This window comes from Gadus morhua, chromosome 13 (assembly GCF_902167405.1).
Source record: "Gadus morhua chromosome 13, gadMor3.0, whole genome shotgun sequence".
Lineage (NCBI taxonomy): Eukaryota > Metazoa > Chordata > Actinopteri > Gadiformes > Gadidae > Gadus > Gadus morhua.
The window spans coordinates 17,935,884-17,949,065 of NC_044060.1; the positions used below are offsets into that span (position 1 = coordinate 17,935,884).

At 47.7% G+C, this 13,182-nt stretch overlaps 2 protein-coding genes across 6 annotated transcripts in view; one reads left to right on the forward strand and one right to left on the reverse strand.

Annotated features, from left to right (window-relative positions):
- Positions 1-431: 431 nt before the first annotated feature.
- On the forward strand, positions 432-1,696 carry id1 (inhibitor of DNA binding 1, HLH protein). Its single transcript, XM_030375981.1, has 2 exons — positions 432-956; positions 1,127-1,696. Exons 1-2 carry the CDS (start codon positions 438-440, stop codon positions 1,160-1,162), a joined length of 555 nt encoding a protein of 184 aa, XP_030231841.1. The 5' UTR covers positions 432-437; the 3' UTR covers positions 1,163-1,696.
- A 4,685-nt stretch (positions 1,697-6,381) lies between these two features.
- LOC115557847 (nuclear receptor coactivator 3) overlaps positions 6,382-13,182 on the reverse strand; it is a 28,437-nt gene continuing 21,636 nt past the window's right edge. For 3 of the 5 annotated variants that reach the window (XM_030375959.1, XM_030375956.1, XM_030375957.1), the window contains 9 exons: positions 12,663-12,884; positions 12,315-12,426; positions 11,643-11,814; positions 11,006-11,374; positions 10,718-10,861; positions 10,241-10,505; positions 9,634-9,826; positions 8,889-9,144; positions 6,382-8,273 (listed from right to left, as the gene is read on the reverse strand). In XM_030375959.1, coding sequence (XP_030231819.1) covers positions 8,262-8,273; positions 8,889-9,144; positions 9,634-9,826; positions 10,241-10,505; positions 10,718-10,861; positions 11,006-11,374; positions 11,643-11,814; positions 12,315-12,426; positions 12,663-12,884 — 1,745 coding nt within the window. In that variant the 3' untranslated portion in view covers positions 6,382-8,261. The remainder of the gene's footprint in view (positions 8,274-8,888; positions 9,145-9,633; positions 9,827-10,240; positions 10,506-10,717; positions 10,862-11,005; positions 11,375-11,642; positions 11,815-12,314; positions 12,427-12,662; positions 12,885-13,182) is intronic. The other 2 variants (XM_030375960.1, XM_030375958.1) reach the window with 2 other exon arrangements.

Consider the following 13,182-nt stretch of genomic DNA (forward strand, 5'->3'; position numbering starts at 1 on the left):
GTGCATTCATTGGCATTCACAACATCTGTAGCATACCCACTACGATGGTCAGTAGCACTGTGGTGGTAATTATAATCAACTATTCATTCTATTCATCCCTTCCTCATCCCACACACATTCTCACAGTTCATAGGCATTCACCACCCCTTGAATGTCCCCAGGCAATCTACACCTGCAGAGTCCCCCGGCCACGGGACAGCTGGATTCCCACATATTACCCGTAAAAGACACACATTTGTTTCCATTTGTAACGCCATCCCTCAAACAGATTGTAAATCCCGATAACCAGGCAACCGACGCCATTGGCCGAGAGCGGTGTTGTGGGACGACCCGCCAATGCAAACACCGGCGCCCCATTGGTCCGCCGCTCCGAGACGGGATACGTCAGGGAACGCCCCTGGGGTCCCGGTCGACTATAAAGCCGGGCTGGTTCACCCATGTGGACGTTGCAAACTGTCAACATTGCCGTGCATCAACTCTTGAGAGCTGAAACAGTATTTCTTCGCTCACCAAACTCCTCTCGACTTTTTTTTATGTACAATCATTGTACCTCCTTTTTCTTGGAAACTACATCTCCCAGCCAAGCAGCCGTCAACATGAAGGTAGTCGGATCTACGTGCGCACTGAAAAGCAAGGTCGGCGGCGAGGACATGGTGCGCTGCCTGTCCGACCAGAGTCTGGCCATCTCCAAGATGTCCAAGATCCCGCTGCTGGACGAGCAGATGAGCGTCTTCCTGCAGGACATGAACAGCTGTTACAGCAAGCTGAAGGAGCTGGTGCCCACCCTGCCCACCAACAAGAAGGCCAGCAAGGTGGAGATCCTGCAGCACGTCATTGACTACATCTGGGACCTCCAGGTTGAGCTGGACGAGCCCGAGAAGAGCCGTCATGGCTCAGGGCTACCCCGCACGCCGCTGACCACCCTCAACGCGGAGCTGGCCAGCATTTCAGTCGAGGTAAATATTGTTCTGAGGCTTGGACCACGCACAGACTCTTGCTTAACTTTGCGTAATAGTTGCATCATGAATCAGGGAAGGGATGACAAGCTTTGGCGTTAATGTTTATTCTTTGTGCTTTGGCTGTGATCGTATTATTAACGTTTGCTTTCCCTCTTCCCTCTCAACAGAACGGCTGCTCAGACGACAGGATCATGTGCCGCTAAAGACAGAGAGACACACAGAGACACACACCGAGCATCGCTTCAGCATTCCGAGAAGAGGCGAGCCAAGTGAAGAACCGAACAAGGCTGACTGGCGTGACCCCGATGAACCACGTCGAAAACCCAACCTTGAACAGCTTAGTAGGGACGTTTGAATAGCCCACGCTAGACAGTATACTCCGTGGACCTTCTCCCGAGGCCCGCCATTCGTCGAGAGCTGGAGAAGGAGAGTGGGGGGGCCCAATAGACTGGGTTGGCCCCCGGACACCATGGCGGTTTATAGGCTGCACTGGAGCAAGTTGTTTGCTTGTAGAGCTGCAGAAGAAAAGTCTAAAAAGTTACTGTTACGTTTTTGTATCTTGTAAAACCTTTTTTTTGTCGAAAAATGTTTTTTTGTAAAATGAAAAAATCATGCTCAGAATTCTGAGCGAAAAATTGTATTGTATATTACAATGTCACATTATGTGAAAGAATATATTGTTTCTTGCAATGTATGTTATTGGTGTTTTTATTAAAACAAGATTATTTTTTATCAAGTATACCTGTGTTGGTCGATTTTTCTGTAGCATATTTTAGAGTCAAAATACCAAAGCACATGGGAAAGCATAACTTATTTGAAAGTGAAGTCTTAAAAGGCTGTACGCATATAGGCCTACAAAATCCGCAGGGTTTAGTATAGGCCCCATTTTATGAGGCTGTATGTCATAGATCACAGTGGTCGATCCCGTGAGGAACACATAAGGCGCTGGTAGAGGTCAGGACAATCGCCACGCAACCATTAATGCACATTCAAATGTTACCCCTTGTCACGCAAAAACCAGGCTGGTGGCCTGCGCACACAATGACGCATTCCTCGTTAAATCGCTCATTTGTATTTGTATGGCTCGTTAAGGTATCACATTACCAGCGAAACTCACACTTTGGTGAGTTGGGGGTTCAGGGGTCTTAACGAATAGTTCCCCAAAATTATTTAAAGCAATCACAAGCAGACCCAAACTTAACCAATAGGCTTGCCACCATACTCTCATGACCTATTTCAATATGTGAATAATTAAGGCGAGTCCATTAAGGAGGGCTATAATGGCTTTAACATTTGGCCAAATACATGTCAGCTAAAATTCCAATAAACGTCCTAATAAAACGTACATTTGAAAATGGTGTTCCGATAGGAGTGCGTCTAAATCAGTCGCTCGACAACATTAAAGTTTCGCCTTTCGGTGGGGCACGGGTTAAAACGGGCTTCGGAACGCCAATTCGTTATAAGATTTATTCAGTCTCCCTGGTGCAATGTTTTTCCCATTTCCCTGCGGTGCGATGCGCACAGCTGCAGCCCCGGCGTCCCGAGGCCCGGCCAGTGTGTGTGTGTGTGTGTGTGTGTGTGTGTGTGTGTGTGTGTGTGTGTGTGTGTGTGTGTGTGTGAGAGAGAGAGTGTGTGTATGTGTGAGTGTGTGTGTGTGATTGTGTTTGTGTGATAGCTTTGTGCCAAGGGCAGGGGAGGGCGGCGGGCCCCAGACTGAGCGGCGCCTCGGCACACCTGGGGAAGTTCAGGTTAAATAGCTCCACATTCCTCAACACACAGCTGATTGAAACATTAACAAACAGTAATCCACCAGCCAGGCCGCAGATGGGCCGGGAAAGCTGCCAACAGAGAGACTCTCCTCGCCTGTTATATATTCCCACAGTACAGTAGTTATAAAGTCTGCTATTAATATACACTTTTTCTCCATCTCTTAAGTTTTTTTTCAAGCGCGCAACTGAAAAACTCACTGGAAATTTGTTGTGCACATGAGTTTGATTTACTTGCGTGCTTTCGCTTTGTGTTTTGTAACCTATGGTGGAATATTTTCTTTACCTTGAAAGTTTGCATATTTTAATTTTTAACCAAATGTATGTTTTTGCATGTTATAGGTTGATAATTATCTCTTATATTACATCTTATAGCCAACAAGATGGTCGTATTTGAATGTTTTTTAAAAAAAAGACAAGGCTGCATGTCACCACGCTACAAAAACGAATTCAGTAAATATTTGACTATTATTTAGTAGTTATACTATCTATTATGTCGTCCAAAGTCAAAACAAAAACTTTCTTGACATTCTTGGTCGTAGCGCCCCCCTGCGACTATATTTGGAGTTGCAAACTTGGCATTCAGTATGACATGTGTGGGAAATTATTCACAAGTAGACAACAGCGCCACCCTCTGATCACAAAGACTACATACGTGTTTTCAACAGTGTTAATAAGGTGGGCCTAGTATCTATGAGTGACGACGGGTAGCCCTAGCTAAATAAAGAGAAGTATGGCAAATATTATGGCATTGATCTCTTTTATATATTTAGTCAATGGCAGACATATATAATCTAGGCCCTATCAACTAAACAACATACCCTATGACTTGGAGGGAGGAAGGAAGAGGAAAGGGTGAGTTATCAGTTCACCAAAGAAGTAGTATAAAAACAAACCAACTCAACATGTTAGTGGTATAAAAGCAGACTAACTAATCAAGTTAGTGGTTGGAAAACAGACACTCACCAAGTTAGTGGTTTAAAATCCGACCAACTAATAAGGTTAGTGGTTTGAAAACGGACCACCTCACCAAGTTAGTGGTTTGACAGACCAAGGCCCAATCCCGTTTCTTTGCTCACTGTCTCAACCCTACATCTCAACCCTAACCCTCATTGCTCATGCTCATTGCTACCCCTCATTGCTACCCCTAACCGATCCCCTACCAAATGGGACAACCCTACCCTGTGACGTCATCATGGCCTCCCCGTGCCCCCTAGCAGATAACCAGACCCCTGGTAATGTTACAAGAGACAGACTGGCTGCCATGGTATCGGGCAACGAGCAAGACCCATTCTAAAGATGTTTAACCTGAAATGGTATTTATATTTTGGCCTAGTCTGAGTGCACCCTTAGATAATAATCGGTTATGAACAAGAACACTTTAGAATAAACACTTTATTTAAATAAGAAACACTGAACAACACATCTAAAAATACACACACAAGCATATAAAAATACACACACACGCACACCTAAAAATACACACACACACACACACACACACACACACTCTCTCTCAGCTTTTGAGAGAATGGTGGAGAATCACATCTTCTCCACCATTCCGCCAACTTTGCCTCGCTCCCCTCATGCCTCGCCTGCCCCCTGGCACTCTCCTCTTGGAAGGGGTGTCTGGGGTGGTGGAAGAGGTGCCTGGGGTGGAGGAGCATGAGGGAGAGGTGGGGGGGCTGGTGGCGGTGGACTCAACGATGTCCTGAAAGAAAACGAATAAGAAGGAATTAGGAATTATATGCCAGAACTGGGTGATATGGCCATATGTTACGTACAATATATAATAGCTATGTACACAATATAGTACTGCCAAAAATTACATTGATTAACCATGTAATATTACTAATATAATATAATATATTAGTATATATAATATTACTTATAGAATGTTACTAATATAATATAATATATTAGTATAAACCTTATTTTTAACCTGGAGTCACTAGAACATGGAAGATCTGGATATCATACGACATGATATCCAGCCCGGTCTTGCAGCCCGGCCGTCGGACTTTCGCGGGCCGCCCGACCCCGGTTCTCGGCCGGGCTGCAGAGCACGATCACGGGCTGCAGCCCGGCCGAGAACCGGGGTCGGGCGGCCCGCGAAAGTCCGACGGCCGGGCTGCAGAGCCCGTGATCGGACTTTCGCGATCTTCCGAGAGTCCGCGGCCGGGCTTCGAAGACCGCGGCCGGGCTGCAGAGTATAATCAATAAAATAATTAATAGTTAATTACTGAGAAAACACTTACATTTGTGTTTTTCCAATCCTGTCGCATCTTTTCGCCCTCCATCTTGTCTAGGATATTTCTTGATTTTCCGTTTTCTCGCAAGGTATTGTAGGAGCAAGTCAGAACTGAAGCGCTTTGAGGGTGCCCATCGAAAATCTCAATTTTGAGGGGATGTTAGCCCTCCCCCTTACCCCTTAAGCTACATTTAAACAGTATTGGGACATGACTCCACGGCGCGTGAACGCGCAACAGCGAGGGCTAGGGCTGAGATTTTCTATGTAGCAAAGGAATGAGATTGGGCCCAACTCATCAACTTAGTGGTTTGAAAACAGACCAACTCACCAAGTTATTGGTTTGTAAACAAATATCAGTACTTTCTACTACTTACATTTTCGTACTATAATACTATAGCCTAGCCTAGCCTAGCCTACTTAATGGATTTGAGGGGAATTATCTATTCATCTTTTGTACTTTGCGTCATTGCGCGCCTTTTCAACATCAAGTCGGATTTCCACCTAAACAGATGGGGCCAGAACACGTATACAGACGATCCATCTGTGTATCCATCGGTGCACATCACGAGAAATAGCGCCAGTGGGGGAGACGTTCCCCTTCCATGGCCTTATTTGATGGACATGAATTAAGCTGACCGATTCTTGGTTAATTCATTGTGCCAACCTAAAAGGTATTTGGTAGCAGGCTACTGTAGAGTACTAGAAGTGTTATTTCCCTTGAAATGACATGTCTCATAATGGTTCTGAAGCTGACATTGAAAACTGATTTGCAAAAATTGGAGCGAAGTTCTACTTGAAATATTATAAATATATTCAGTATATTGTTTTTATTTGAAGTTAGAATGGTTGGTCTCCGAATTATATTATGACGTGAGGTAGATTAAGCTTTGCACAGAAACCGTAGGTTTGTCGGAGGGCTACCTTTGTCTCAACTTCGACTTTACTTTATCTTTTACCTTTTTTTAATTAACTATATGGACTTCTAGAGTAAATAATGTGTGTACTTTTGCCACGACTACCACCTCATCAAGTAAATCAGACCAACTCCCTAAGTTTGTGGTCTGAAACCAGACCAACTCACCAAGTTAACAACCACTCCCTAAATTAATTGATCGAAACCAGCTATATTGTAGGGCAATAATTCTTTATCATAATGGATCCTCTTAATTAAAGTGATTTATCGTCTAGTTATGAAATAAAGATATTGAAGTAATCCAAAATTGTGTTCACAAAAAGGTAATTCAAATCATAAGAACAAGGTTTAACATGGCCGAGGATGATTGATACTTTATATTTAATCGTTGCAAAAATCCACCTACTTATTGTGAAATAATGGATTGTGTTTTCAATATTGCACAGCCTTATTCAAAACAAAAACAAATGAAAAAAGTCAAAAGAGTCAATATTGTTTAAATAAAAATTTGTATTTACATTTATATCAACATCAAGGGAAAAAGAAATCTGCAATATACATCCTGTAAAAAGACAGCTTATTTCACCTTATAATTAGCAAAAATCGATGAAACCAAATGAGCTTCCAGACAGTCGTTTTATACACTTCATGAAATGCTACAGTGTTCATTTTCCCGAAGTAGCAAAAGAATCTCGACGCACACGTTTATTTTCTGAAAAATAGAAGGACTAGATTGATATGTCTTTAAGTGTTTCCCATTCCATTGGTATTCCTCTTTTATAGCACACAAAAGTAGCCTATAGCATTTTTCTGAATGTAGACCAGGCACTGCTAGCCTATGATAAAACCTTAATGTGCTCTTAGCACAGCGCACTCCCCCCCCCCCCCCCCCCCCCCCATTATATTTCCCATAGAACCAATGTACCCCCATCACCTGTTAGCACATATGTACACACCTGCCTTGTTATTCTCCCCCCCCCCTCTTAAAAATACAAGATATGTACCCATCTACAGCCGCAAATATACAATGTATTTCAACCGACGCAAAGAGAAGGCAACCTAAGAAACATTACAAAAAAAGGTTGGAAAAATATCTTTGGATTGCGCATGTTTAAAAAGGTAGATGTCATAGCGAGCCAGGAATAGTTGCTCAGAGAGGAAGAGGAGGAGGAGAATAAGGTGGAGGGGGGGGGGTTGGAGTGTATGGATACACACACTCCAAACACACAGGCTGAAGGTTCTGAAGAAACAAAATTATACACAAGTTTTCTTTCCCATACTGAATAATACAATTTCTGCCAATGTTAAACACCTGCGATTTTCTGCATATGAAATACCCATCCATAAGGAAAAGTGCCTCGCAAAAAAATAGATAAAATAATATCATGGCTACGATCTCCTCAAAGTTTTTAAAAGGCATTTTAAATTGGCTGACAAGAGAAAGAAAGCCCAGAACAATTACGAGGGTTAAAAAAAAACAAAAAAACAAACACGATCAAAAAGCAAATAAAAACATTGACCTATCCGACAGAAAAATACGACCCAAGTCTTATACTCTGTGCAATAAAATAGGCCTATAAAAAAGCATGTATAATTTTGTAAAATATTTACAATTCATATTCACAGAGAGGATATTAGCCACATCTAATACTGCAGTACCGTCTGTCGGGACAAGGGGGTCCACCGCGCTGCGCTTCACTCTGTAGCAACGACACTTGCTCTGTTTCTGTGTGCGCGTAGCGTCCGCTGCTATCTCTCGTCCAGCCACCAGATAGCGGCAGAGAGTAGTATACAAACCCATCGCTGCTGGAGGGGGTCTGATTTCTTTCCCGACGCTGCGCGTAAATATTGCAACTATCCTTTAAAAAAAAAAAAATCTATTGAGCAGCCTACAGGTAAACTGCAGCTGGTGACCATTGTACCGTTCTTGCATTTTTAGCTTCGTAGTCGCAGTGCCAAACACTCGACTAGCAAACGCCAGCCCATACCTACCAACAACACTGACTGCGTTCAACCACATTTCCCGCTTGTGCAAGACAGACACAGGAGCTTGTATCTGCCATTCTGTGTGTGTGCATGTGGGTATGTGTGTGTATGTGTCTTTAATGTTGCAAGGTAGGCAGCATGCAACAGGCTTGTCCTTATACCTCCATGATGAGCACATTCTGGTGTGGGTGTTTAACTGTGGTTTGTTCATGATGTGTGGCAGAGGAGGGTTTCGGAGGGAGGTCCCTAGAGGGGGGGCTGGGTCTTTCTGTTGTGTTGCCTGCTGGGCTGCCTGTCACTCCCCACTGCTGTTGCTGCTCCGTCTCAGCGGGCCAGAGCCCCAGGGCCCTGGCCCTGAGGGCAGTCATGGCGGCGAGCGGCCGTCCTCAGCAATACTTCTGGAAGCGGGGAAAAAGAAGAGCAGGTTACCATGAGAGTAACCACCATCAATCACATCACGGAAAGATGTCTTGACAAGAGGTAACCGGGTTGAAGCGTTCAACATCAAATGCAGATGATTCTTCGGCGTGTACGTGGAGAACCAAAAACAGTTGCAGCTACCCCCCCCCCCCCCCCCCACACACACACACACACACACACACGGTAGCGTCTTCAATCCCATGGTTTCAATGATGAGATTGGATTGAACTGGACTATTGGCACTATTTACCATTGAGCTAACACTTTTATCTTTTATCTAAAGTGATTAGATTATTCTTTGAGACGCACGTCATTCAGTGTGACAGCCCTCTGGCACCTCCTGATTGAGTCAGTGTAATGACCAACACCACTATGATTGTTAAACTTAAAGCTATGTGTGGTCTCCTCCTTGTCATTCCCTTGAGCCGGGCTGTGACAATAGCAGGTTAAGGTTAGGTTCATCTGGCCTAAGGATGCCTGCAGAGTGGTTCCAACCCAGACCCTGTGCGCTATAAAAGGTCAAACCCCTTCACCGTAGGCCTCATCCGTCCACCAGCCCCCTCCCCGTGAGCGGTCCTAGTCTGGCTCCGTACCTGGCGTACCTGGTCGGGGCCCATGGGCATCCGGCCCATCCCCATGGAGTTCATGGTCATCTGGCCCTGCATGGGACCCATCTGCCCTGCTCCGGGCCCGCCGGCCGGCCCCGGCCCGCCCATGGAGCTGTTCATCATCATGCCTGGAAACTGACCCTGGCCGCCCTGCTGAGGGAACTGCTGCTGCTGCTGCTGCTGCTGCTGCTGCTGCTGCTGCTGCTGCTGCTGCTGCTGCTGCTGCTGCTGGGGGTAGGAGCTGCGCCGGCCGGGAGGGAGAGAGGTCATGGTTTAGGGGCAGGTAGGTTAACGGGAAGAAAATCAAACTATACACACAATATGAGTAGAAGCAATGTAAAATAAATTGAAGCATTAAAGAGACATCAACTTCCTAGACATTCTCAACTGGTACTCTGCAGGTACGGTACAAGAATTAACTTGTTTTCATGTTAATTAATGTTTCAATAGCTTACAAGCCCAAATTGTTGGAGCCATTTCTTGTGTCCATGTTTTTAACAGTTCATGGAGGCGTTTGTTGATTGCTGCAATATTTTTGGTAAATTCATATTTTAATTAGTATTTGGCTGGACTAGATGACTAATGACATGAGGGTCCTGGTCAGACCAGTTCAAAACCACTGAACCAGTTCAGAACCAAACTATACAACAATAACCAGCATACATAAACGCCTATATAGTGGCAGTTGCCTGAAGAGGGTGTGTTTTGTGATTTGCGTCTATGCATGTACCTGCTGCGTTGCATGGCTCCTTGGGGCCAGCCCTTCATGTCTCCGGACTGGTACATGGGACCTCCCTGGGGATTACCCTGCATGCCTTGCATCATGGCGGCCTGAGGAGGCCCTGCCATCCGCCCAGGCACCATGTTGGCCTGGGGGTTGCCGCCTGGGCCCATGAACGAAGGGTCTCCCTGCTGGTTCATTCCTGCAAGTGCACATATAACATTAGCTTGATATATATATTTTTTTTAATAAAATAAAATATATGTTGCATGAAAATTTGAAATGGGGATAATCTTGGTAGATCGACAGACATTTCCTCAACTACTTCCCATTCACACACAGTCCCCTTTGGGAGGCTAGTAGACAGCATGGGTCAGTAAACCCGGGTGGCCCCCTTGTGGGCGATCCACGGTACTAACTCAAAGAGTGATGTGCCCATGGACGACACACTGCCTTGCTTATTAGAGCCTCCAGTTCGTATGTTAGCACGAACAAAGGCATGCTACCCCTCCATTACCTGGCCCTCCAACTGTAGAGACCCTTGTCCACCGATTACCACCACTCACACGTAGCTCAGACCGTGATCGGCCTCCGAGCAGTACCAGGCCCTACGTACCGTAGTTGGCTCCGTAGTTGTAGGCCTGCTGTCCGGGCTGGTTCATGGGGGGGCCCGCCATGGGGTTGTCCATCCCCCCAGGGGCAGTGACGTTTGGAGGGGGGCTGAAGCCAGCTGCTGGACCCTGGCTCTGCTGCTGTTGCTGCTGCTGTTGCTGCTGCTGCTGCTGCTGCTGCTGCTGCTGCTGCATGAGCATCATCATCCTCTGCCTCTGCAATAGCTCTCGGTTGCGCTGAGCCATCATCTGGGCGTTGAGGAAGCCGGGCTGGGGGACGGGGTGGGGGAGACACGGCTGTGAGTCGTCGACGGGGACTGAACTTGTTCTCATTTGGCTTAATGCATCCGCGGCTTTGACGAAGATAGCCTCAGCAGTGAGGGGTGTTGCTGATGCAAAACATAGGTGGGACTACACTTGGAGTAAACAAATCTCAGCAGCTCATCCACAGTTTAAACATCGGGGGGGTGGAGACGCCGTACCTGGTTACCCATTCCAGGCTGCATGCCCGGCTGCATTCCAGGTTGCATGCCGGGCTGCATTCCAGGTTGCATGCCGGGGCGCATGGCCGGATTCCCTGCTGGGGAGTTCTCCATCTTCATAACCTGTCTGGTCTGGTTCAGGAACTACAAAAAGGGGGAACACAGAAATTCTTCCATGAACGAGCCGAGTCAAAGACTGGAAGGCAAACGGGTGAACATGAATCGGGTCTGTGGGATAAGAGCACCGTGAAGCCCTGACCCAGAGCCTCTGTGGGGTCGCATAAGCACCTGTTGTCCTTGTAGCCTTTGCTGCAGCTGTAACCTTAGGGGCTTGGTGGCGTTCATCATGCGCGGGGGTCTCATCATGTTGGCACGGGGGTTGCCCATACCGGCCATGCCGCCCATGGGGGGGAACCCCCCTGGCTGGGGGCCCATCTGAGGGTTCATCATGGGGCCGAAGCCCCCAGGAGCCTGGCCAGGCCCGGGGTTACCGCTGTAGCCAGACTGCATGGCCATGGAGGGAGGCCCCGGGTAGCCCGGCCCGTACATGGCCTTCTGCTCCATGCCCACGGAGGAGTCCGGTCGAGGGAAGGACTCTGTGGGCGGCCCCGGACCTGGGCCGTGGCCCTGTGGCTGCTGGCCTTCTGGACCGGGAGACTAAGACAGAACGGAGGTGGTAAGTCTCTCGCTTGTTCAGCGGATTACACTTGAAAAAGCATTTTTATGCGTTTGTCTGTTCTACCGGCTGAAGCAGTCTGGGCATGCGCTATGAGAGAAAGGCATTAACGTGGACATGACGCTCTCGACGTGAAAGGTGATAGCCGTGTAGTCAGGGCAGCGCGGGCACGACCGCCCCGACTCAAGCGCAGACAAAACGCCCTCCCACCCTGAAGCGCGTCCAAGCCGTGCAGCCCGGGACCCTCACCTGTCCCACCAGTGCGGGGATGCCGAGGGCCTTGTCGATCTCCGCCAGGGCGATGACGTCCGTGTTGTTGAGCAGCGAGTCCAGCTGGTCCAGCAGGGCCCTCTCGTCGCTCTGGCCCTCCGTGGTGGAGGGGGGCACCAGCAGCTCGTCCAGAGGGTTCCTGAACGGACCCCTTGGGAGAGGACACACAGGAGCGGTTACAACCTCGTCGACGGTCGGCCAGGGCGGGAACTTCGCGACCCGGATCGAACAAAAAGTGACTCTGCAATTAATAGATGTAGGAGTGGAGTTCGCAAACTGCGTGTTCAAACCGACGTAACGGGAGAATCTATATGCAGTGGCAACCATAAATGCAGCTTTACATTAATTTACATCATACAAAGAAGTGTTTCATACATATGGATGTTGAGTTATTTTTTCTATTTTCTATTTTGCTGCTTGTACGAGAGGAGACAACCGAGTGGTGGTATGCAGTGTGAAAAGATGCAGATTTCCGGGGAAAATCGGCATCCTTTACTCGCCACAATCGATACATTAGCCGGGGGTTTTGTTGGTTCTAAGAAAGTAAACTGAGGTGGGTATTTCTTCTTTGATTAAATCCAAACACTAAACGAACCGATTAGCGCTACAATCTGCTTTTCTCATCGCCAGAGTGTGGCGTTTCAGTGTTACCTGTTGCCTTGAATTCTTTCCATCCCCACGCCAGAGTCCGACCAGGAGGGCGAGGGCGGAGGGGGTCCGTGCCCCCCATAGGGACTCATCCCCATACTGCCCTCACTAGAACCTAGAGTGAACACAACAACCATGACGTGTCACTAAAGACCACCCTTCACCTTGTGTTGACGGCCTATGACACCGCCTGGTACAATGAACGGAACACCATCGCCACGCAGCATAAATAACGGACTGAATCGTGACATGCAAAGGACACCTCTGGTGTAAAATCGCTGCAAAGTCGCTGACTTCTACTAAAGACCTCTTTGTGACTGGAGGAGGCAGGGCCTGGGCTGCTGTACATACCACCTATGTCCATGAGCTGCTGCTGCAGCATGGAGCGGCTGTTGGAAGGCACGCTGTTGGAGCGGCTCATCATAGGCCCTCCTCCCATCATGCCCGGGCGGCCCATGGCCGGATGACCCGGGCCGCCCACGGGGCTACCGGCAGACCTGGGGCCGCCCCAGTCGCCGGGCCCTCCCATGGGGGGCCGCTGCTGGGGCATCGCCATGCCTCTGCCCATGCCTCCTGAGAAACACACACACACACACACACACACACACACAGAGTCAGATTAAGGCTGAAAGGTAGAGAGTCGAGGGAAAAAAGGGGTTTCATGGCACAGCCAGTAAGAGTCTTTGTACCATGTTCTAGATGCAAGTTATCATTGTACTGGGCTTACTCTGTGGGTGTAGTCGTGGGCATTCGTATTTGGTTTGGAGCTGTGGCATTGGGTGGTGTCGATGTTGGGTGGGACTATGCTTGTATAGCTGTATCTGTTTTCTGTTCTGATGTCTTGTGTTTTTGTGTAATGTCAAGAACCCCC